General features: G+C 43.2%; 1 protein-coding gene across 1 annotated transcript in view; it reads right to left on the reverse strand.

The window, feature by feature from the left end:
• Positions 1–912: 912 nt before the first annotated feature.
• The window catches only part of SLC35F2 (solute carrier family 35 member F2), a 48,110-nt gene continuing 22,761 nt past the window's right edge, over positions 913–26,261 (reverse strand). The window contains exons 2-8 of the mRNA XM_032428111.1: positions 15,375–15,550; positions 12,944–13,071; positions 8,840–8,999; positions 7,832–7,988; positions 7,259–7,311; positions 5,836–5,990; positions 913–1,963 (exon numbers count right to left, since the gene is read on the reverse strand). Of these exons, the coding sequence (XP_032284002.1) occupies positions 1,778–1,963; positions 5,836–5,990; positions 7,259–7,311; positions 7,832–7,988; positions 8,840–8,999; positions 12,944–13,071; positions 15,375–15,550 (1,015 nt within the window). The 3' untranslated portion in view covers positions 913–1,777. The remainder of the gene's footprint in view (positions 1,964–5,835; positions 5,991–7,258; positions 7,312–7,831; positions 7,989–8,839; positions 9,000–12,943; positions 13,072–15,374; positions 15,551–26,261) is intronic.

Here is a 26,261-nt window from a genome sequence, read left to right on the forward strand (position 1 = left end):
GCCCAAGGGGGCGCCGGGGTAGTTCACTCTGCCTTCGGCTCAGGTCGTCATCTTGGGGTCCTGGGGTCGAGCCCCGCATTGAGCTCCCTGTTCAGCAGGGGAGTCTGCTTCTCCCTTTCCCTCTGCCCCTCCCCACTGCTCACGCTTGCTCTCTCTCTCTCTCTCTCTCAAATAAACAAAACCTTTTAAAAAATAAATAAATGCCCAAGAAGAGAGATGACAAAAGGTCTAGAAAGATGAATAGAGACCACAGTTGACCTTGAAGAGCTCAACCGGTGGTGAGGAACGGCAGACAAACAGCAAGCACTCAATAAGTGCAACAAAGAAGATATGAACAAGGGTCCTGGGAACCTAGAGGAGAGGGGGCCTGGCCTGGATAACCCGAGGAAGGCTTCAGAGAAAGAGATGACGGTTGAGCTGAGACTTGACAGACATGTGGGATGCTGTCACCTGAGGCTCTCCACTTCACCCTGTGTATACAGGTTTGTTCTTAAGCAGGATATTTTAAGAAATAACATGTTAATCAAAGTGAAAGTCTTCCCCCAAAGGCCAAACACGGTAACCTAACCTTTTTCTACTCACTGGCAGCTGTGAATGGTACACAGTGAAAATCAAATATCAGTTTTAATTGGCTGCAGAGAATAAAAAGTTATCTCACTCAAAAAACTTAAAAAAAGAAGAAGAAAAAAAAATTAAGGTAATTTAGAATTTTAAAAAGTTTCTTCTGGCAAATGACCTGTGGGCTCACTCTGAATTCCCCTCCATCCCAACATAACCCCCGGTAGGTCTGCCTTACCTTACAGAAGACATGGTTCTGAAAAGTTGGATATGAAGAAATCTTGAATATATTAAGTCATTTAAAAATCCAGAAGGGGAACTGGTTAATCAAAGAAACCACACAACGAATGTATTCCCATGAAATCAAAATCTTTTAATAACATGAACACTTCCCCTTGATTTATTACATTAAAAAAAAGTTTACATACCGTTTACAGTTTTTGTAAAGTGGCAGAGTGGTAGTTAATACCATGATGATGCTACATAGTTGCACTCTGTATTGAAGAAGTATCATAAAAATCTCATGGCACATTACAAATACTTGGTGAGAAGTAGTGTAGTATCCTCTTTGAAGAACAGAGAGAGGGCCCCCAGGTTTACCGCACCACCTCTTTCCTGCCTCGATGGTACCCACACTGGTATCTCAGGATTTCTCAAGGGCTACCCCACCCATGCCGCTGCCATATGCCATCAGTCACCAGACCTCACTGTGGCGTGAAGACCACAGGGCTTGTGGACAATGACTACCTCGGCAAGACAAAACCCAGAGGCCTCCAACTACGGAAAGCGGCTCCCAAACCACCCTGGGCTGCCCCCACTCCTGACTGCCCAGCCCAGCCTGGACAGCCTGCTCGCAGGCCCTGCCCTGAGGCTGGATCATGCCTGGCTATCGGCCCCACCATGCTTTCCCACGGGTGCCTCCGAGACCCCAGCGTGGGGCACACCTTGTCTCCCTGACCCGAACAGGTATTGGTCCTCAAACCCACAGAAACATGATCCCAGCCACCTCACCTTCTGCTCTGTTTTCGTATTTTCGATACACTATTTTCTATTCCTTTGCAAAATCTAACCACTGGGATCCAATCCAAAGTTGCAGTGCTCGCTCCCCTAATAATTTTCCGAGTCCCCTCTGCTGTCAGCAGGGGCTGCTGCCTCCCAGGGCGCCTCCTGGTTTCCGGGGAAGCCTCGGGTGCACAAGCGCGGGCGCCGTCCTCTGAAGCTACAAGGCGGCCGAGTGGGTCTCCTGCAGGTTCTCCTCCAGCTTCAGCCCGAGGTTGTCGATCCCGATGCCGGTGACGGGCGGCACGCTGCTTCCTGCGGGCTCCGCCGTGCGCGTCGGGGTAGAGCAGTACAGAATGAAGCCCACCATGATGACGGAGAAGGACAGGATGTAGAGCCCGGAGAACTAGGAGGAGAACAGGCGATGGTTGTGGTCTCTGGCAAACACATGCTGACTGCTACCCCCTTGCCCGCCACGCTTTGAGGGTTAGCTTCTCGTAATCTTTGTTTCTGGAAGCTTCCAAAGAGATTCCAATGCCCCCAAACCCTCTGGTGCACGTACTGTGAACGCACGGGCTTGGGCAACACCTGCCACAGGAGCCAAGAGGATCCTTGGGTCTCTAGGAAATGGAGCTTCTGCCTTTCTGTGTGATACGCCCAGCTGGACTTCCACCTTGCAGCCAGCCCCACTTCGTGGGGACAATCAAAGGTCAGCATGGATACCATCCATGAGCGAGCCAATGTCAGACCCTAAGCACCGTTTATAATATTGCTCTGAAACAGAGAAACACTGGACCGAAGATAAAATGTGGACGTACGGATATGACATGTTCTCCACACCCTTCGTGTACCCTAATGCAATGAAATCCAGTTTGTTAAAATGTAATAAATTATCTTCTTTCGGGAGACGAGGGTTACACAATCAGATTTATGGTGGACTTAGCAGATAAGGTCTTTAGAGCTCAAAAGACGTCATATTTTCGGAAAAGTCTCAAACCCGAAGAGGTCAGTGGTGTAAAGTGCAGCGGGACAGGCACGGGGCATGGAGCCCTGTGGGAGGCGAGTCCCGCCCTCTCGCCTCCCAGAAGGACTGACTGTCGCAAGAGCGCACTCTGACAGACACACCACAAGGATGCATGGAGCTCCTGGGGACCTTCTCCAGCCCACCCCCTTGTTTAGGAAAACCACCACCCAGAGCAAAATGCAGTGTAGACAAGACACTAATTCATTGTGTATTATTACTGAAAACAGCATTCTGACACATCCCCAAAGTTTAAATAAATAATATTATGCAGTCTGTGTATTTGCTCTTATTTGAATCAAGGATCCATACAAAAGTTCAAGTATTAAGGGAATTAATATTTGTTTTTAACAGCATGAAAGATAAAACACAGAAAGAAAAGAGCTGAAGACTGACCAAGAGTGATATGGTAAATTTTAAGGAAACTATGTAGCATAATGAATGTGTAATTAAATGCCTAGGATCATTTCTTTTTTCTTGGAACAAGCAAACTCAAATTTATGAACAGTCCTGCTAACCTGATTTTAAAGTTAAGAACAGAGCATGCTGGGGCACTTGGTGGCTCAGTCAGTTAAGCGTCTGATGTCTGCTCAGGTCATGATCTCGGGGTTAGGGAATCGAGCCGTGCGTAGGGCTCCCCACTCAGCAGGGAGTGTCCCTCTCCATCTCCCTCTGCCCTTCCCACCACTCGTGCTCTCTCTCTCTCAGATAAATAAAATCTTAAAAAAAAAAAAGAACAGAGCATGATATTTTGTTCAAGCCAATAAATATTTTTAAATTCATTTAGATTTCATAGTATGTCCCCAAAGAGTTCTAATGCCTAAAAAGAGTTCTAAGAAGAAGATGACAAAGAAAAACAGTAAGAAAACACAAGAGGGGCGCCTGGGTGGCTCAGTCGTTAAGCGTCTGCCTTCAGCTCAGGTCATGGTCCCAGGGTCCTGGGATCGAGCCCCACATCGGGCTCCCTGCTCAGCCAGGAGCCTGCTTCTCCCTCTCCCACTCCCCCTGCTTGTGTTCCCTCTCTAGCTGTCTCTCTCTCTGGGTCAAATAAATAAATCTTTAAAAAAAAAGAAAAGAAAAGAAAACCCAACAGGTTGAGAAAGGAGATGAGAGGGAGAGAGAGAAGAAAAAACCAGATACACTCCCTAAAGAAGAAGGAGAAACTAAACAGGGTTTGAAATGAGTATTATGTACGTGCTGGTCATCTCCAGCTGTGAGCTTCTGTGAGTCTTCTGGTTTTTAAATGTATAGAAGAAAAAGTATCTTGTTCCTCTTAAGAAGCAGGTGATAAAATGGAGTCACTCCCTTAGAAGGGAGAGACTCTGAGGGAATGAGGTAAGTTTCCTGAATTAGAGGCTCTTACCTTTACCTTTCTTTTCTTTTCTTTTTTTTTAATTCTGCCTTTTGTGTCTGGATCTATATTGGAAGTTTCTTGCGGCTACTCTGGTCAGTAAGTATTTACTCAAGATCAATTCCAGAGGAGGCAGAGTCTGACAATGAGGAGTGCAGAAATTTTTAAAATTCTTTCAACTGTCGATTTTAAAAAGCAGAGCCAAAGTTATTTAAGAAACTACAATTTTAAGAATTGGTGGTATATTGGGCTTATAATTCTGTCTTTAAAAACTGCTTCTAAAATGCTAGGTATCAGGGGCCTGGGTGGCTCAGTCGGTTAAGTGTCTGCCTTCAGTTCAGGTCATGTTCCCAGGGTCCTGGGATCGAGTCCACGTCGGGCTCCCTGTCCCATGGGGAGCCTGCTTCTCCCTCTGCCTCCCTCTCTCTCTCCCTCTCTGTCTCTCATGAATAAATAAAATCTTTTTTAAAAATTAAAAAAATAAAATAAAATGCTAGGTATCTTCTTTAAGCTCTGAATGCTTTTCCACCTCTGTAATTTACTCTGAAGATCACAGCAGACCCGCTCTTTGCTCTACAAGTCTTGAAACGGCTTTTGAACAAAAACAATCAAATCTGATCTGGGTTAAGAGTGAACCACTAGACGTGCAGGGACAAAGAAACATAGAGCAAAAGAACGGAGAAGGAATTTAACGTTCACATGCTCTAATTTTGAGAATAGCAGTTTAAAGTTATGTGGTCAAAAAAATGACATACAAAAAGGCTTTTTCATGTTAAAGTGAAGAGCAGTTAAAGAGCAAATATCTACATGAAGGGAGCTTATAATAGGTGGCGGCAGGTGTATTTTTAAAGCTTTTCTTTCTTTAACCTTACTTCCTCCTTCCCACTTGGATACTATTTTACTTAGAAGAAGTTAAACTACTAAAGCTAAATCAATGTACTTGGTTTAAAAAGAAAAACGCACAGGTGAGTGGGGTCGTATGTTAACACAGATAACCTATAACCACTAAGCTTAACCACAGAATGGGAACACCATCACCCCCTAGTGGCGGCCATGTGAAATGCAAGCACAGCACCACAACTCACTTGTAAGGCTCACTTCGTAGCCCTTGGCAACTGGTCTCATTAAAAATCAATCAGTCAATCAATCTAGGCGTGTCAGATCACTTCGCTGGTTCACTCTGACATTTGTTACTTTTTAATGATGCAACCAAACAGCTATAAATACTCCTTTGGTCTAAGTTCAGGAATAGCTTAACCAGCAAGTTTGTAAAGATAACACCCAGTTCCTTTCATATGTAACACGGCAAGGCAAAATGGTTTACGCTTCTTAAGTAGAAATTTCTGAGACCCCACTGAACGAGGCATTGTGAGTTCATGGCCAATTCCTGGGAACAGTGTAAATCAGTGCCAAGCAATTTCTGCCTGGATACAAAATTTTACAAGGACAAAGAAATGTAGTTGCTGTCCCCAAACGAAACTAAAATTATCAAGCAACAGCCAACATTCTCACTATTTGTAAGAAATGTAGTTGCTGTCCCCAAATGAAACTAAAATTATCAAGCAACAGCCAACATTCTTGCTATTTGTTCAAATAACTGGGATAGCAAACTCGTCGACAAGCATTTACCGAAGGTATACTAAAGAAAGATGGACTTCCAATGCAGCAGTTCTCAAGGGGCGCTCCCAAGACCTTGAGGGTCCCCAAGACCTTTACAGAAGTCTGGAGCATCAAAACTCTTATTATAATACGAAAGTGATGCTATTTGCCTGGAGTGCAGACCGTCCAATGAGATTCTTGCCAAAAAAAGATGAGGTTTTATTTTTGGATCTAAACTAGTAAAGACACCCATGACTTCTTGTAGACCAAGCAAGTGTTCATCTTTGCACATGATCTATTTGCTTACCTTATAGCCAAACAGAAAGAGTCCAAAGAAAAGACTGTAGAGGTCAGCTGTCAGGATGCCCAAGTTCACAGAGGTGGCACTGGTGACTTTGATCACGAGTGGCATGAAGCTGTACAGGCAAAACATACAGAGGGCAAACGCCACAAACAGCAGGGCTACGGAGAAGCAAAGTGGAATATCTAACATTACAGGAAGAAATCAGAAGGCAAAGACGCTTTTAAGGCTTGGCTGCCATAATCAATTCCCTGATCCTTTCACACACTCTCTGCAGAGCCACTTGCTAATGCTCAGCATTGCAAATGAGACTCAGAAAGCTCACAGCAAATAATAATAATAATAATAATAATAACAACAAGATACGACACAGAGTAAGGACTTCAAAATCGCAACAGGGTGTTAGATCGTGAAGGCCACAGGGACTTGCTCATGGTATGACTGATTCAACAGCTCTCGCCGCCCGCCTCATCTGCCCACCCCAGAGAACGTGATGCTGTGATAAAAGGTCAATAAAAGAAGAATCACTATGAAGAAAAATCACCCATCATCTTTTGTTTGCTTTTATCTGGCTCATTGGTTGGACATGATTTGTGTCACTGGATTCAGAATACAGTGTTTTTAGTCATCAAAGGCAGGTAGCTGTTCGGTCCATTATCTTGTGCTCATCTCATTAAATTCAGCACTCTCAGAAAGCACAGTACAACCATCCTCTTCGGGACAGAACTGGTCATGTGGGTGCTCACCATTTAGTTTTGCGACCACTCCTTCAATCCCACCTCCATACTCAATGTACACCCACTCATACCCACTCACATTCACGCACACTCACACTCTGGCAATCCAAGTTATTTAGTTGAATTAAATTATCCAAGCACAGCATATGAACTTCCATGACATTTTATGGGCTATTTTTAACTTCTTTCCATCCATCATTAAATAAGGTTGGAGGAGTCTTTCTTAACTGTTCCACCACTGTTTTGTACATTATTTATTTGTGCAGATGCCCAAGAATATCAGGTGAGAGTCGTAATGGAAGTTGGTGGGTGATTATACACCCTCAGAATGTTCGGGTTAATGTTTCACAAATTACATCAAGCAGACAACCCTCACATTAGGTTTGAGGACTCGTGATACAGATCTAGTTGGAAGGGAGTGTGACCAAAGGTCAGTCTTGTTCAGAATTCCTAGTAAAGAAAAGCTATTCCTGAAGGTAAAGATTAAGAATTAACTCCTGTGAAGATTCATTTACGAGTTCTCAGGGAAAACTCAATGTAAACCCTGGAGCCCTCTGAGTATCAAATTACTCTGTGATTTTACAAAAATGCTTAAATACTACTTATATGAAGTATTTATTTCTCGACATGTGTTTCTGTCACTTAGAGGAAAGGATACTGACCAAAAACGGATGACCATTTTATGTACATACCAATCTTCCAGTCCCACTGGATGCCGGCAATATCCTTGTATTCCACAATCAATCTAAGATTAAAACAAGAGGTCAGAGAGAGATCCACATACTCATTTTCACTAGTTTATAAGCATTTTAGTTGCTATATTTCAGCTAAGATGAGGAATTACATTGCTTCTTAAGTTTTTCTTAGGGTATAAAAATAAGTATCTTTAATATAAATGACAACAAATGAAACCCAAAGGAGCCCATAAACATGCCTGACGCCCTTCAAGGCACTTTTCAGATAGTAGCCAACATGACATTATGTTTTCCATTTGAATAGGGAGTTCATATTTTCTGGAAATAACTGAAAAATAAAGTTTGTATGGTAATGCCTCTACCACATTGTAAGCAGAAATCATAAGCATCACGTACATATAAGAAAATGAGGCATAATTCTTGATATTTCAAGAATCTTCTAATAGTTAGCAAGTCACTGATTTCAAATGGGAATCTGGGCCAAATCAACAATGAATATTAGTAGCTGGAAAGTAATCATGTACCATATACGTGCTTATTTTGTTTTTAAGGGAGATTTTAGACTCTTACAGCTGTATGCCGCTGATAATTGTTCCAAATAAGCCCACCATCCCTAAAAACTCCTGTCTGCTCAGCTTCTTCACAACATATTCTTCACACACGTTAGAAACAGCATAGAGGGAAGCCCCAAGAAGGACCAAGATGTCACCAATCAGGACGTCACTCCCTGTAGGAAAACAAGACACAAAGAGGTACACGGTGTTAAGACAGGGGACCCTTTCTAGCTTGCTTCCAGGAGTATATCTGGTTCACATTCATTTAAATAAGATCTTATAGAAGGAGAAACCCTGGTTTCTAGAAGTTTAAGGACTCTTATTCCTCTCACTTTATGGCACAATTCTGCTGTGATTTTTCATATTTTCACCCCTCGGGAGATGACGCAACTGGAAGATGGGTAACATAAGGCCTTAGGAAATGATTCTATGACAAAGAAATTAATGGAATTCATGGAAGGGAATTAACTAAAAACTACAGGGAAAGAAGCTAGGTAGTCAAGTTCATCTTCCCTCAATCCAAGGACACAGTGAAGTCACCTGCAGACTGGGCGAATTCAGAGGCCATATTTAGATTTTATAGCATCCATTGTCTGAACTTTGGCCCAAAGAATGTCCAAGTGTTCTCATCCAGAGAGCGACTGAAAAAGAGGTCGGTCATGCAGTGGACATGAAGTTTCCTTCTGATAAAAAGCCAAGAATCTACAAGTTTTTCCAGTAACTAATCCGAATGGATGGGCCAAAAGAGGATTATTGCAAATATTTAAAGAAACTTCTCTCTCATGAGACAAAACTATTTAGTGTGACAAAAAGAAGCAAGGGCCATGGGCGGGCAGGGACACAAAGCACGCTTGGCGGAAGGGGTCCCAATAGCAGAAGCAAGTAAATCTGAAAATAAAACGTAAAAGACAGTTTAGCCAAGACACGCTTTCCGTCTTTTCCCACAGAGCTTTGCAATACAGAAGCGAAAACATAAGTGACACTTTTTTTCTGTGAGCGAAGCAAACAAGGACCACAGCCTCACCTGAACTGTCTTCCCTCCCCGCCAGGATGTCTGCACCGACCATTGTTCCCACACCCAACAGACATACAGCCACAGCGACGAAGTGGATCACTCTGTATCTTGCATAAAGAATAAACCACGAGAGGGCCATCAACACAGGGATCCCAAAGCAGTCCAGAAGCTGCAAGGAAAGAGACACAAACGGCGTAAGCCATCTGTCCTCAGCTATACGACGGGTAAAGAATCCTCGGAGTCCGCGTTTACTCCTGCCCGCCCTGAACATCACGATGGCGGTTTACCGGGATGACCTGGATTTACTTTTACCTGGATTGACTCGTTGAATCTTCACAACCCTGTGAGACCGAAACCACAGTTCCCATTTTACGTAAGAGAACAAGACAGACACAGCCCAGCCCTTAGCAGCATCCGGAAGGCTAGCCAGACATAGAATAAATAGTCACAAGCAGATATGTAGGTGTCATTGGGCTAATAAGCACTACCAAGTACAGGAGATTGTCACAAAGCCAAAAGACGCCATCTCCCTGACAAAGTGTCCCACCCCACCCTAGCTCACAGAGTCCTCTTGCTCATCTTCATCGAATATTCCTCCATCACCTGCTGATCGTGGGTCCAAAAAATACTTCCTCCACCCCCAATATTGTCAGGCTAAAAGGCAGTGCTAAAATCACAGCAAATTCAAAATCACTTGGAAGATAAAGGGGAAAAAAATGGAGATTTTATTCCCTCGACTCTTGAATTCACAAATGTTGTGAGGTGCATTCAAGGATAAAAAATATATTCCGTATAGTAATAATATTCCCGAACCTGCTTTATTGCTCCTCCCGTTCTTTTTTTAACCTTGTCTCGGATGCTCTCTGTGTCTGTCTCGTTTTGGACAAGGCAGGCCCCTAAATCTCCTGCAGCCTGTCGAGCCCGTCACGGCTGCTGACTGATGGCCCTCCACCGCGGTGTCACTGCTGGGGGCCGGCGCGCCGGGCGCAGGGACGGGCACCTTGCCTCGTTATTCATTCCAGCTACACGGCTCTAATCCCCTAAGTGCTTTACTGAGCCTGCCTGAATGACAAACCATGACACGATGCCAAGGCTAACAGCCCGTCCCGGAAGACGCCGGCGGAATCAGCCATAATGACTTAACAAAGTCTGAACGATGTTCCTTAAACAGAAAAAGTTTAAAAAAAAAAAAAAGGTCACTCTCAAAAGTCTCACAGGAGACTCCCTCTCCTTCAATTGTGTCTTAAAATCAGACTTAAATTTATTCTATCTGGGGGGTGCCTGGGTGGCTCAGTCGGTTAAGCATCCGCCTTCGCCTCAGGTCCTGGGATCGAGCCCCACATCGGGCTCCCTGCTGTCTGCTTCTCCCTCTGCCCGTTGCCCCCCCGTTTGTGTTCCCTCTCTTGCTCTCTCTCTCTCTCTCTGTCAAATAAATAAATAAAATCTTGTAAAATTTTTATTCTATTTTTAACAATTTTTGGTGGGCAATGAGTGGCCATCTAAGGGAGCTGCCTATGTAGTCCTGCCACTGACCAGCAGCGTGCTCCCCAGCCGGTCCCCCTTGGCGTCACAACATGAAACGAAGAGATCAGACCACATGATCTCACAGGTCCCTTCCTACCATAAAGTTCCACGACTTCTCATCTGCTATCTAGCACACTGGCCATCGATCTACATCGACTCTCCTCCTCACAGTGTACTCTTGGTGATGAATGTCTTCTCCTTGATGTGTTCAGTCCCAAGAGCCTCCCTATTTAATTTAATCTTTAAAAACTATTGTTCACCCACAGTCGGCAAGGTGTGAAGTCAGACCCCCGGGTGGGGGAGGCACAGATACAAAACTGAGTTAGGCTTTGTTAGAAATACTTTATTAGAGATGGAGCAGAGAGGAGAAAGTGAGATTGAAGGAGGCCTTAGAGAATGGAGGACAGGGGCTTCAAACAGCAGCGTGTTCTAGAAAGAACAGAGCAGCCCAATGGAGGAGAAACTGGCTGTGGGTGGGGAAGGAAAAGCAACAGCAGTGGGGTAAAGCGGGAGGACACACGGATAGAAACCTAGTCCAAGGGGCGCCGACGGCCACGTCCTGAGCTTCATGTAAACCACTCCATCAGTGGTCGCTATTCCAGAATCTCTGAAGGAGTCCTTAAGCGGGAGGTTCAGAGACGCCCAGGGCCCAACTTCCATCCTTCCACCCACACTGCAGATTTACTCAAGTAGAGAATCAGCTGGAAGAGTCTCAGGAAGAGTCCCCAACCACTGCAGCAGGGAGCTTAACTGCTAGATGCCCTTTTTATAGACTCCTTGCGAGGACCAGAGGCACGTAACTTTTGATGACCAAATGCTTGGGTTTTTCTAAGAGGCTAGAATGAAAGAAATTGTTTTCAGTAGTCTAAGGCATAAGCTTCAGTCAAAGACACAACTGTAAGTTTTTTTGCTTAGCTGTGTTTACACCTTGTACCAAGTGAAAACTGGTCATTATCGGTCGTCCGCAACCAAAGTTTCTGGGAATTATAATCAAGTAATTAAATTGTGTATGAGGAGGGTAGAACGTGACTAGAAAAATGGCATCTTCTACATATGTATATGCTTATTACCCAGAGCTAAAAGCACACTTGATCCTATTTGTGATGAACTTGATCCTTTAGGTAACTCCTGGTTTTAATAGTTTTTTTTTTTAAGATTTTATTTATTTATTTGTCAGAGAGAGAGAGAGAACACAAGCAGGAGGAGAGACTGAGGGAGAAGCAGGCTCCTTGCTGAGCAGGGAGCCCAATGCGGGACTCGATCCCAGGACCCAGAGATCATGACCTGAGCTGAAGGCAGACGCTTAACCGAATGAGCCACCCAGGCGCCCCTAACTCCTGGTTTTAATTTTTATGAATGCTGGGTTTTCTATGTGCCTCCTGTGATATCTGTCTTAACCCATATTTCCCCAAACCAAAGGTCTGCTGAAGACAATGCTTAGCATGATTAGCGCGATGATACAGAAGAGAAAATATTTAATATGAGGCATTCAGATAATAGTAGCATTTAATGTATATTCACACTGGAAAAGTACTGAATTGTCATCAGTCTTTATGTCTTCCAAGTGAAGTAAGTCTAATTACACTTTAAGTCTTCCAGAGATGAAATAAGGACACCACGGTTTTATATAGTGAGAAAACTGATGCATCAAAAAATTACAAATTTCAGGGCGCCTGGGTGGCTCAGTCAGTGAAGGGTCTGCCTTCAGCTCAGGTCATGATCCCAGGGTCCTGGGATCGAGCCCCGCGTCAGGCTCCCTGCTCAGCGGGGAGCCTGCTTCTCCCTCTGCTCCTCACCCTGGTTCGTGTTCTCTTTCTCTCTCACTCTCTCTCTCAAATAAATAAATAAAAATCTTTTAAAAAAAGTTACAAATTTATTAAACCGTGAAGACTAAACCTGGCACCGAGGTCTCTCACTTTCACCTTCCTTCATGAAACATTTTCTTGTTAGCAGTGGAGAGTCACTGTCATGATACAGCCCACAGTTTGCTAAAACATCAAGACAACTGAATCAGTCTTCCTCAACACCTAGTTAAAAAGTACTGTTCTGCAGGAACATTTTTCTTTCAATCCAGCAAGAATAAACCTAAAAAAGGAATAGTGATATCAGTTTTACCTCTGGCTACCCAAGGTGCTTAATCTCTACCCCAGATGTCTACAGGGTTCTTTCCAGGGACTCCAACAGTTCCTTTTGTCTTGAATATCTACTTTACTAGCAAACCTCCAACTTTTCTGTAGCACAAAAGTATATTCACTTTATATGCCATCTTTAAACAAACTTAAAAAAGAACTCTTGTCAACATCACAACATCAATTGCCAACTAAATATTTATGCTTATTTTGGTAGTAACTGTTCTATTCTGTAACAGCATTGGCAGTTTGGGAACTGATTAACTTGTATACATTTTCACTGATTCCAGGAAATTTTACTCATTAGCACACATGCCCCACGAAGAAATAGATAGCATCCACCTGTATTTAGGTTTTCTGCCAGTGAACAGCTTTTCCATAAAATTTGGTTAGCACATACGGGCTCAGATTCTTCTCTGGAAGCTGAAAAATCCACACGGGTGAGAGGAGGCCCCCTTACCTGGACACTGGTTAGAGTGGTGTACTGGTATGCTCGGACGATCAGGTAATTAGCTTCCACGTCTGCTAACCCAAGTAGGATGTACTTCCACCATTTTCTCTTCAAGATGGATAAAAGGTTATCGCTCCCTGGTTCAAAGAAATCTGGGTTGGTACATGTTACTTGAAAATGATGCTAGGCATATCAGTTTAGAGATTAAGGAGTCAAAGCAAAGGTTTACTTTGTCTTTTGAATGTGGTCCCTCCTAATCTCCATTACTCAGAACCAAAATGCCTACAATAGCTCAGCAAGTGTCAGATTTTTTTCTACTATGAAACCCAAGCTAAGATGTCAACATAGACCAAGGATTTAAAGAATACACCAGAGAGAAAGTAAGTAGGAGAAAAGTGGTTAAATTTCATTTCCTACTGTAACAGAAATATAATAACCAGGTATGGGTTTGGATGTTGCCATTCCTGACAAGCTACAGATTATCCTATAAAAATCAAATGTTTTCTTATGGATCCAAGGGTTATTTAACCTCTGCACATGGTCATTCTTTTGGAAGAAATGTGCTTTCAAGACAAAATTAACTCAGTGATAAGTCTGAAAAAAAGATTTGGTGGCATCACTGAAGAAACACCTTTTATCCCCCAAATTCTACTTATTCAAGTTAACTGCAATTCACTTCTTTGGAGAATGTAGTAGACAGGAGATACATAATTAGCACATATACGAGAAGGCTTTATGGTAAAAATAACCTGCAAGTGAGAATCATAACCAAATAATTATCATTAAAACCCAATTAGGAGGAACATCCTGAAAACACAAAGTTAGTCTCCCTCAACGTCTGACAGAGCATGGCAGGCACCCACCAACCATCCCTCGGGGGGACCTCACTGATGTACTTATGAGTCACACTGACTTCCTAAAGGCTAATGTTTACAAAGGAGCATCCAGAGCTATTAACCATGTACCCAATTCTATTTCCAACTCCTAAAGTTCTTACCAAATTTGGTACTTTCCCCTTAAGATGTTTTCCCCTCTCCCACAACTGGTTTCCACTTTCTTTCAAAAACAAGTCACTTATCCCGACACCAGATACCATTGGGCATTAAGGTTCATATTACATGAGGATTTGCAAACACCAGTGATTTCATTATGCAGCTCAAAACGATGAAAATGGAAGCACTGCCCCCTCCCAATCAGTTTGGGCTACCCATAGTCCTCACGTTTCTGAGTTCAATCTCATTTCATTTGTTTTTAAAAGTCATGCTCTCCTCTTGTGGGAAGGACGTTTGTCATGACCAGCAGCTCCTAATGCGGGGTGGCGCTGAGAGCATGAGCTCGGCGGCAGGCTGGCTGAGTCGGAATCCGTCTCCACCGATTCCTACCTACATGACTCACGGCCCATTACCTACATGTTGCACGCCTCAGTTTCCTCATCTGCAAAGTGGGGGTAACAGTAATATCCAACTGCTTCATTGGGAGCATTCAGTGAGCTAACACATCACCAAAGTGAGTTAAGCAATTAAAATGATGCCTAGCACAAAAATGTCAGCCAGAATTTAGCTCTTCCCATTTTCTGTGTAGCTAGCTACAAAACATATTTCTATAATGACTCTAAAACAACTTCACCCAGGCGTCTGGGTGGCTCAGTCAGCTAAGCCTCCGACCCTTGGTTCTGGCTCATGTTGTGATCTCAGGGTCGTGAGATCCAGCCCTGCATCACGCTCCACATTCAGCAGGGAGTCTGCCTGAGATTTTCTCCCTCTGCCCCTCCCCCTGCTTGCACGCACACGCTTGCTCTCTCTATATATAATAAATAAATAAATCTTAAAAAAAAAAAAAAAACCAGCCAGTGATAAAGATGTTAATTCCTTGCCAATTCCTTGCCTTTGTCTCTCTCATGACATACACTTGATCTACATGTAACCAGTGCTCCATTTAATGTTCTCCATTTGGCTGGAAATATATATTTTGGAGAGTGAGGCTCTTTTTAAGGGTTTTTAATACTGTCTCTTAAATCAACCACAGGAGAAAAAAATAAAACCTAACTCATAATGGCGTTTACACTTTTTTTTATATTTTTGTTTTTCAATTTTATTTTTTTAAAGCAATCTCTACTCCCAAAATGGGGCTCGAACTCATGACCCCGAGGTCAAGAGTCCCATGCTGAGCCATCCAGGCGCCCCAGCAATTTTTTTATTTTTTGACAACTTCTACTGGGACAGTTTGGTGCTCCCTGTTTTAATCAACAATTTCTGAGAATTATACATAAATCTCCATAAATTTTCGTAGCATTCAGGGGTGTCACAGTTTTCCAATAACTTCTATGAAAAATAGTTTCCCGTTCTTGGTTTTACCTCACGTTTTATTTTTTTAATATCCAGAAGCCAAACATTTTTATGAAGGTAATTTGTCGAAAGGGTCATCCTCACATTTGACCGACCTGATTGAAACGTCAGCATCACTGTATAAAACAGAAACAGCAAGCAGTAGTTGATAAAGCTCTGAAGCATGGGGGTGTTCACTCTGTATTCTTCTGCTAGGTACTGGCTGGTGACGGCTGTCCCACATATACACAAGGACAGCATCTGACCCAGGGCAACTGTCTTCAAGATATGCCTGGGAAATAAAGGAGAAGATCAGAACGACTCGCAAGTTATTCCTTACACACACACACACACACACACACACACACACACACAGAGGCTCAACACAAAGAAATATTCTAATCATTCTAGGTGGTTCTTTATTTCACTTTATTGCTTACTTCATATGCACAAAAATTAAAGTTTTGTATTATGAGAGACTATATCTTTACTCCCTCACATTTCTGATTTTCCCCCTCCTTCCCACAAAAAGACATATTCCCCACTTCCCTGACCATATAGAGATCGTTTTGATTACTAAGCTTTGTCATATACTATTTGAAGTGTGTGTGTGTGTGTGTTTTTAAACACAACTTTAACTTTAGTTTTAAATTCTTCCTATGCATTAAATGTTTACCATTTTCTCAACCTTTCACTCGCCCAGAGACTTGATTTCTTCAACTAGAAGCAATGGCTTTCAAGGTTGCCTCCATGTTTGAATCTTGGAGACTTTTTAAAGGTTTTATTTTTTATTTATTTGAGAGAGAGAGAGAGAGAGAGCATGCACACACGAGTGGGGAGAGGGGCAGAGAGAGACTCTCAAGCAGACGCCCCACTGAGTGCAGAGCCTGATGTGGGTTCCATCCCACGACCCTGAGATCATGACCTGAGTGGAAATCAAGAGCCCAACACTGACCGACTGAGCCCCCCAGGCGCCCCTGAACCACAGAGATTGTGAATGCCAACATTCAGTGGCACCCGGACTGACTGCATCGTTGTCCCTAGCAGTGGGTTCCAGGCATCGGTGATGTTCCAAGCTCCCTGGGTGATTCCAATGTGCAGCCAAGACTCTGAATCACTGCTCTAGAGGCTGGCACTTTGGATCCATAGAAGAATAAGACCCAGACTCTGCCTTTTGGCATCTAAAAAAAAAGAGACATCTGAACAACCAACGAAAGCCACGTCAGTAAGTGGAAAGCAGAGGATGACATGAAAGATGCCACGTGGGTAGAATGCACAGAACCCAGCAGCCTGTTAAACCTCAGGGGGAAGTGTTGAAAATGATCTCTGGGTTTCTTTTTTTTTTTTTAATATTTTTTTTATTTATTTGAGAGAGAGAGGGAGAGAGAGCACAAGTGAGCACAGGGTGGGGATGAAAAGAGGGAGAGGGAGAGAGAATCTCGAGCAGACTCTGGGCTGAGCACAGAGCCGGCCACTCGATCCCACAACCCTGAGACCATGACCTGAGCCCAAACCAAGAGTCGGACGCTCAACCAACTAAGCCACCCAGGCACCCCGACCTCTGGGTTTCTAGAGAAGATGACTGGACAGATACGAGGCTGCTGAGCAGGTCAGGGAATACAGGACGAGAAGAGGTTTGGGCAAGGGGAGGGTCATGAGTTCAATTTGAGAGCAGCAGACATTGAGAGGGCTGTATTGCTGGAGGAAAAACAGTAAGAGGTTTCACAGGAGGACTCTAAGAAGGCCCCTGGTGAGTCTCTGCTTCCTGGCATTTTTGCCCCATGCGATCTCCTCTTGAGTGTGCACAGGATCTGTGACTTACTTCTAACCAGTGGAATACAGTACAAGTAATGGCATGTCATTTCCATGAATACATTCCCTAAGGTTATCACTTCCATCTTGCAAGTCAACTCTCCTCTTCCCCGCTGGCCCCCATGAAACAAGCTTGTACAGAGAGACCCACGTGGAAAGGAACCGAAGGTGCCTCTGGCCAAACCCCAGCAAGGAACTGAGAACATCCGCCCACCGGTCGGCAAGGAAATGAATCTTGCGAACATCAACGTGAGCCTGGAAGCAGATCCCTGCCCACTGGAGGCTGCAGCTGGGTCCCCAGCCCTGGCAGACACCATGACTACAGCCTTGTGAGGCCCCGAAGCAGAGGGCAGAGAGATGCCTGTTCTACAACAACTGAGTCTTATTTTAAGTCTCTATGTTTGCGGTAATTTGTTACCCAGTAATAGATAACCAAGTTGAAACTCTGGACTTCAGAAAGTTAGACCCCATCTGTTTTCTCTCCACTACACATCCAGGGCCTGGAACTTTGCTGTCACTCAGTAAGTATTTGTTGAATCAATGTAAACAGATAAAGAAATGATCCTATATGCCCAAATATATGGTAACTCCAAACATAAGACACTTATCTAGTTTCCCAGTGAAGTGCAAGAGTCAGAGAAAGACTAGAAATTATGCGAGTGCCGTGATACAGAAGCTAAGAGTGGAAAAACTTTTTAAAAGGAAGAGATCATCAATATGATAGTGTCAAAAACTACAGAGAGAAGGGGTGGCATTATGCCTAAAGGGACATAGTTGGACTGGGAAGCTGGAAGTCGCTCATACCTTTGAAGAAAGCTTTCGACTAGTGGGAATGCCTCAAGTCAGATTCCAGTGGGTGGGGTGAGTAGACTACGAGCCAGCGAGTGCCCCAAGCATAAATCGCTGTTTTTTTTAAAAAATGATGAAAAGGAGAACAGAGATAAGGAAAGAGTGTGAAGAACAAGCAGCAGTGTTGAAGACAGGTTTATTATTATTTATTATTATTATCATCTTGTTAAAGGATCAAGGAAGTTTAAACATATCTGGGAGATGAGCAGAAGGCAGTATGAGTGAAAACTTGAAGACTGACAAAAAAGAAACTGAAAAGAGATTATAAAGACAGCTCCTGGAAGGATCAGGGATCAGGACTGAGAACACCGCCACTTTTGTTTAAAATGTTCTCTATATAAATCCTTCCAGAGTTGCTCTAAGCGAAGTAGAAAATACCAAAACTGCAGAAGACAAAGAATATCTGTTCTAAGAGTTTACAATGTATTTTTTTCCTCTGGAATGTTCAAAAAGGGGAAGTTTCCTGGGTGAGTCAACCCTAACTAAACACACTTGGAGAGCCTTTGCCATGTGTCAGGACAAGAAGATAAAAACTGAGGGGCACCTGGGTGGCTCAGTCATTTAAGTGTCCAACTTGATTTCGGCTCAGGTCATGATCTCAGGGTCATGGGATCGAGCCCCATATCCAGCTCCACACTGGGCATGGAGCCTGCTTAAGATTCTCTCCCTCTCCCTCTGCTCCTCCCACTGTTTGCACATGCGCTCTCTCGTGCTCACTCTCTCTCTCTAATTAAAAAAAAAAAAAAACCTGAATGGTCACTCTCTGTGCCTCAGAGGTTCAAAGTCTACTGGGGATAAAGAGGCAAGTAAACTAGGAATTAGGACAAGGCAAATGCTATAATGGGCTGGCTTACAAAACTTCAAGAGTTCACCAGACAAACACAGCAAGGAAAGGCATTCTAAGCAGAAGGAACAGCATACACTAAGGCACAGAGCCCTAAAACAATATGGCACATTCAGGGATTTCAAGTGGGTTGGTGTACCTGCAAAGAAGGTGAGAGAGGAAAATGGCAGCAGATGAGGATGGGAAGAGTCCACACAAGCCAGATCAAGAAGGGCCTTGGATATAATGCTCTAAAGTTGGCTTCTTATCTTGCTGGTGGTGAGATCACTGAAATCTTCTGAATAGGAGGGAGTAAAGTGACTAGTACATCAGTAACTGACGTCACAGCACATAGCACCAAAACCTTACCCTTAATGCCTAACATGAAAACCAATTAGAGAGGAAAGTTGACAGAGAGCAGAGTCTAGAATAATACCCAGTTTTCTAGATCAGACAACTGGATAGATCACAATATGGTTAATAAGTTCCCAAAGGCAGCAGGAAAAGGCACATCTTTTTGTTGTTGTGAGATGGTCAAGGAAAAATATCCAGTAAGCAGTTTAGAGCTGGGAAAAAGGACTGGTTTGCAGAATCAAAAGCATAGAGATGGTAACTGAAGTTGGAACATAAATGATACTAAGACACATACGTAAAAAAACAAAAAGAGGGTAAAAAAAAAAAAAAAAAAACACTCAGGGAAACAGCAGGACAAACGGGCCAGAGGAAGAAGAGGAATTAGAGATAGGGATGAAGAGGCATGGCCAGAGGGAGAGAACAAGGAAGGAAGAACATTCTGGAAGCAGGAGAAGATAGCACTTTAAGGAGAAAGCGCTCTACAGTTTGGGCTGCAGCACATTTCTCCTCACTGCACCACTCTCCACAAATCCAATCTCTACTCGATAGCAGGAGTCAATGTTCCAAAAGCTAACTGAATGTTAATGGGATCACTCCCACGCTTCCTGAAATCATTCTATGGATCCCCTTTGTCCTTAGATAAAAGCCAAACTTTAAAATGGCCTACAAGGCATCCCATCATCTGCCCTTTGCACACTTTGCCAGTCTCATCTGGGACTACTCTCTCACAGCTTTAATTTTTGATTTTTAAAATTTCTGTATTTAAAATATATATATAATGTATAGCCAACACGCATTTATGTATCTACCAAGGAGCTTAAGAAGAAAACACTGGCAACATCGACATATCCCCCTCCTGCCCTCCCCAGCTTCAGCTCTCTGAGGTAACTAGCTAATCCAGAACTGGGCATTTATCATGCCATGCATTTCCCTATATTTTAATATTTATGCAAATATCTCTAAGCAATAAATAGCATTGTTCTGCTTGTTTTAAAATTTTATATAAACAGCATAATATGTATGTATACTTTTGTTGCAACTCGCTATTTTGACCCACATTGTAGGAGAGTCGTCCATGTTGATAAGTTAGTTCTGGTTCATTCCTTTCTATTACATGATCATATCACTTTATCCATTCCCTTCTTGATATTTAGGTTGTATTCCAATGTGTGTGTTTGTGTGTGTGTGTGCGCGTGCACGCGCACTCTTATAAACAAAGCCCCTACGAACATTATTGCATATGTCTCCCGATGGACATATCTAGGAGTTTTTCTGGTTTTTCGCAAACTGGTGCAAATGGGCTGCTGATACGCTAAGATGTAATCTCCTCAGGATGGCCTGACATAAGCACTCAGGATGGCCTGATAGGGACTACTCAGAGTATCCTACAAATATAATGACTTCCTATTTGTTCCATGAAGTTTAAAGGAATCATTTGCTCTGGAGAATATCTCGGAGTGGAATGGTTGCTCTTAGGCTAACAGGAGCATCTTCAATTTTGTTTTGCTAGATGGCTCATTTTAAAGGGTTGGGTTACTTCATGTTGTTCATTTACTCTGTTATGCTCAAAACTGCGGGAATCTCCACCCTTCAAGGGGAAGAATGATATCAATAACTGGTCAGATGCAAAGACTTTTTTTTTTAGACTATGGAAGGACATTTTCAGTCAGGTGAGCAAAGAGTTCAGGACTTGCTCCCACAAGAGTAGCAGTCTTTCTAGGGATGCTCTGCCCGTCACAGGCTGATGAGGCAAAATGGATCCAGGGCTTTTGACCTCTTCCTCTTGTGCTCACTTCTTTCTAAAGGAGACATTGATTCTAGATTTTAGGCTAAACAAAAGAAGTTTGCTACTTGGTCTGCCTAGAGCACTAGGAGTCTACAGAAGTTAAGGAGCCAAAGCCAAAAAGTGGGAAAGTGTATTCATTCTGTGTCACTGTCCCCAGCTACATACTTCCCTCAGGAATCATGTGAGGAAGTAACCTACACAAAGAAATGCTTCCAATTCTCCTGCATTTCATTGTTCAACTGGTATCTCTATAGCACACGTTCAACATAATCCTCACCACTACCCGGAGAAAAGCATGACTCCCCTCCTGTTATGGACGAGGAAAATGATACTCGGAGGGGCTCCACAATTCACCCACAGTCATACAGCTAGGAGAAGGCACAGGAAGTCAGTACTCTCAGCTATTAAAAGACTAATCAGGGGTTCAAATTTGTTTAAAGAAAAGGACCTAGGGAAACTTCTCCTCTCTTCCCCGGAAGGAAGTCTCAGAAGTACAGAACTTTGGAGCTAATCTCCACTTTTTTTTTAAGTTGAAGAGACTGTGACCCAGAAGAAGGAAGTGTTTTGCCCAACATGATACAGAAGCCAAATTGGTGCCCAAATTTTCCGATCACCAAATATCTGCTGTTGCCCCGGCAGCACATGGTGTTGGGATAATACATGAGATAATCCCTCAAAGTTGGTATCTTCTTCTTTTCTGTATCTCTTTCTCCGCACTGCCCTCCCCCAGACCCCTCTCTTCACCCTGCTTCCCTTCTCCATTATGATTTCATAACAGGGCCGATACCAGAAAACCCCTTCTTCAAAGGATCCTTGCACCCCACCTCACTGCCAGGAAAGGAGGTGAGGCTGATCTCTCTCCTACCAGTACGAGCCCTGCTTCCCTGTCCATCAGCGGGCAGGTGGATGTCCAAAGTACAGGGCACGTGGATGTCCAAAGTACAGGCACCAGAGAGCTACCCAAGTGGCCCATAACCTAACCAAAGTCAGAACATTTTTCACATCCCATAATGGACTCAAAAGCAATGATAAATTTGAAATAGGTGAGAATAATAAGTCTGGGAGCACTAAGCCCTGTTCACAAATTGATAAAATTCCTCTAGTAAGCTCCCATTTGCCATCTAAAATAGCACAATTAAGCAAGCTGTCCTCCAACTATAAAGTATCACCATCTTCTAAAAAAAAGTCGCAAATTGAGTATGGAGATTTAAAGTTACAGGAATGCACTTCTCTTGGCTCCAAATCATAATGACCTCATCTATAATGGAGAAGCAAGAGAGCAAGAGCAAGAGACAGGGAGAGAGAGGGAGAGAGAGGGAGAAGCTGAGAATCTGAAGGGGGTGGAGGCTGAACAAAGGGAAAAAGAAGAGAAAAATACTCAGACTTATCAAAAGAGATACTGAAGGCTTCAGAACAATTTTTGTTACTAAGGCTTCACATTTAAGCATTTGCATTTCACCACAAGGTCCTAGTTCACAGGAATTCTGACCTGAACACAGGGACTCTCTAACCCATAACAAAACCTGTTCCTTTCTAAGGGAAGCTGCCAGAAGCAACGTGCATCTAACCATGGGATATATCCTGTCGCGGTTTTTCAAATGGAATCTCCACTGCAGTGAACTTCAATGGCAGGATATGGTCCAACCCTAAGACACCATTTCCCAAGGTGGCTTCCCGCTGTGGGAGCCAGGCCTCCGGAAAGCAGAGCAAACAAGAGTTATCAATCATTAGGGGGTAGGGTGGCAAACCACGTGCAAGATAAAGGAATAAGGTCACATTACTACTTGAATATATTATATGAATTTAAGAATTTAGGGTGCCTGGGTGGCTCAGTCAGTGAAGTGTCTGCCTTCGGCTCAGGTCATGATCCCAGGGTCCTGGGATGGAGCCCCACATTGGGCTCCCTGCTCAGCAGGGAGTCTGCTTCTCCAGCTGCCCCTCACCATGCTCATACTCTCTCTCTCTCACTCTAAGTAAATAAATAAAAATCTTAAAAAAAAAAAAAGAAGAATTTAAGGATGGAAAGAAGAAAAGAGTTTTAAAGCATTTTATTTCCCCCTTCCTTCTTCCAGAAAACATAAAAGTATATATCTTAATATCCTTTCCATTCCAAACTACTCATGCACACACTTGCTAATGAAACTATGTCTTCTATCTTCTCTTATTTGTGTATTCGGTCATGTATTCACTGAAGTTCATTGGGTGCCTAACAGATGCCAAGCAAAAGGGATTTAGAATTTAAAAGGCCCACATATTTCCCGGTCCCAGACCCTATTCTACCCAGACCAGATCAGGGGGCTCACGCTTTGTGCCCTGAAAAATACCACATCCCTCTATTATAACACCTACCACACTGCTTGTGGGTCTCCTCCCCACCAACTCTATACTCCAAGAGGACAGGGACATTGTATCTTCCATGATGAACACAGTACCTGGTACATGTAAGTGCCTAATGGGACACTGGTAATTTTTAAACATGATAAGGAGCTTTCTGTCTGGTAGAGGAGAGAGACCTCACCACACAAAACCACAAGATGGAAAGTGTCCGTGCTGAGCTGGGTCTGTAGCCAAGGGGAAGAAAGGATCCAGACTGCCCAGAGAAGGTTCACACCCGGTGAAACACTTGATTATGGACCAGGAAAGTCAACAATGTCCAGGAAGATTCGGGAATGAAGAAAACGCTATAAGGTTCTTGCCTATTTCAAACACTAGTTTTACATAAAATATACATGAGGCACAATGATCAGATTGATTCATTACTTTAGCTCTTCTTGACTTGCAACAAGTTAGACCAGCAGTCCTCTCCTTAAGTGTATATTTTTAAAAAATCATTGGAGGGGGCGCCTGGGTGGCTCAGTTGGTTAAGCGACTGCCTTCGGCTCAGGTCATGATCCTGGAGTCCTGGGATCGAGTCCCACGTCGGGCTCCCTGCTCAGCGGGGGGTCTGCTTCTCCCTCTGACCCTCTTCCCTCTCGTGCTCTCTGTCTCTCATTCTCTCTCTCTCAAATAAATAAATAAAATCTTTAAAAAAAATAATAAAATAAAATAAAATAAAAAACCATTGGAGGATTTAAAACAAACCAACAAACCTGACCTCAGCCCAAACCAGTTGAATCAGATTCTCAGGAGCTGGGGTCCCAATATCAGTCTATTTGAATAGCCCCCCAGCTGAGTCTAATATACAATGAGGTTGGCAAACCACTGAGTTATTCTCCCCCTTTTATTTGAAGAAAAAAAGAGCTCCAAATGAATGATAAAATGCATTGCCGGAATGCAAATCACACATTTTTCTTCACTTTATGTCTCAATAAATCTGTACTGCTGGGTTGCACATTGTCAGCTAAAGGCAGGATTTTATATTAGGGCTAAAAGACTCATACGGAGCACAGCTTCCTTGGGGAGGTTTTAAAATCCATCACACCTGCCACCTGTAAAATACCTGGTACAGAATAATAATTTCCAGCCCCTCTATAAAAATCCTATTACAATTCTGAAAAGAAATATTCGTTTAGACCAAATCCTCACCCTTAACATATAGATTATCCAGGGCCTATTACTAGAGCATTTTAAACAATACTGGCAACAAGCTAGAAAATAAATGGTCTTTCTTTACATAGTGAGAAGCAGCCTCGATGACAAGTTATATTCTTTCCATATCTACATTTCTATGATTCAAAAATTTAGCCATTGGTGTATCATGTCATTCTAATAAACACCAGGAGTTAGCACTTTGGAAGAACCCACAGTCTCGTGTAAAAAGGCGTATTCAAGGCCACAGAAGCCAAATTTCAAAGATTAGAAAGTGTACTAGGATATATCATTACCTTAAAAGGAAGACAAGTAAGGAAAGGAAATGTGTTTTCTTTTCCCCCCACTAGATTATGTCTTACTCAGAGTAGATGCTCAGTAAATGCTTATTAGATTAGTGAATAAATGTAATTAATTCTTGAGATGTGGTAATGTTAAATGAGATTTCGTAACGTTAAAATGCAAGGTAGACAAATACCGTAGCCAGGAGACACTTAGAAGTGAACTCAAACAATGTTGACAGTGGCATGAATTAGAGAACACTGGGGTCTAAATTTAAATTTGAAACATGAAAGAAAAGGAAACAGGTGCAGGAAAGTGGAAAACAGGTTCACACATGTTGTGTTTTATAAAAGGCTGGTGGAGATTGCACCCCAGATGTGATCTTTAGGAAAGAATTCCTCGTGAACACAGTGGAGAGAACTGTAGACTTTAAATCTGAGGGTTTAATTCCACCCCTTATTAGTGTTATGAAGTTGAATTGGTCTCTCAAAAACTGTTTCTTTTTTTAAAAATTTTTTTAAGATTTAAATTTATTTGAGAGAGAGAGAGAGCACGCACACAGGAATGGGGGCAGGCGCAGAGGGACAGGGAGAGAGAGATTCCCAAGCAGACTCCCCGCTGAGTGTGCAGCCCAGTGCGGGCTCGATCTCCCCACCCAGGTGATCAGGACCTGAGCCGAAATCAAGAGTCAGATGTTCAACTGGCTACGCCATTTCTTTTTTTTAATGGGTGTAAAGCCACCTGTGTGGGTTTAAGGGCTAATTAATGTAACCTATAGAAAAGCACCTACCGCCTCAGGCACTCAATGAATTTCCTTTCCTGCCTTCCTCTGGCTTTCCCAGTCTTTTAGAAAACTTTTTGACCAGAACTGTCCAACAGAAATTTCTGCGATGACGAAAATGTCCTGTAAATACACCATTCAGCAGAGTGGCCTCCAGGTGGAGGTAGCAATTAAGCACCTGTAATGGGGCTGATGTACATGAGGAACTGAATTTTGAATATTATGTAATTTCAATTTAAATTAAAACAGCCATAAATGGCTAGAGTAGGAACAGACCAACAACGTGCAGTGGAGTCACTGCAGTGATGGAAATGTTTGAGAAGGGGCTGCTGAGCATCTGAAATGGGGCCAGGAGCGTGAATGAGGACCTGAAGTTTCTACTATAGTTCAATGTAATTCATTTTAATATAAGCAGCCCCATGTGGCAGGAGGCTATCGCACCGAAGACCACAACTCCAGACCAGTGCTTCTCAAATCTTAATGATTTCAATCACCTGAATCACCTGAAGATCTTGTTAAATTGCACGTTCTGGGGGCGCCTGGGTGGCTCAGTCAGTTAAGCATCTGCCTTTGGCTCCGGTCATGATCCCAGGGTCCTGGGATGGAGTCCCATGTCCGGCTCCCTGCTCAGCGAGGCGTCTGCTCTCCTTCTCCCTCTGCCCCTCCTCCCCACTCATGCTCGCTCTCTCTCTCTCTCAAGTAAATAAATAAAATCTTTTTTAAAAATTGCATGTTCTGATTCAATACGTTTGGAGAGAAGCCTGAGACTCTGAATTTCACACCGGCTC

Source organism: Phoca vitulina, unplaced genomic scaffold (assembly GCF_004348235.1).
Source record: "Phoca vitulina isolate PV1807 unplaced genomic scaffold, GSC_HSeal_1.0 scaffold38, whole genome shotgun sequence".
NCBI classification, from domain to species: domain Eukaryota; kingdom Metazoa; phylum Chordata; class Mammalia; order Carnivora; family Phocidae; genus Phoca; species Phoca vitulina.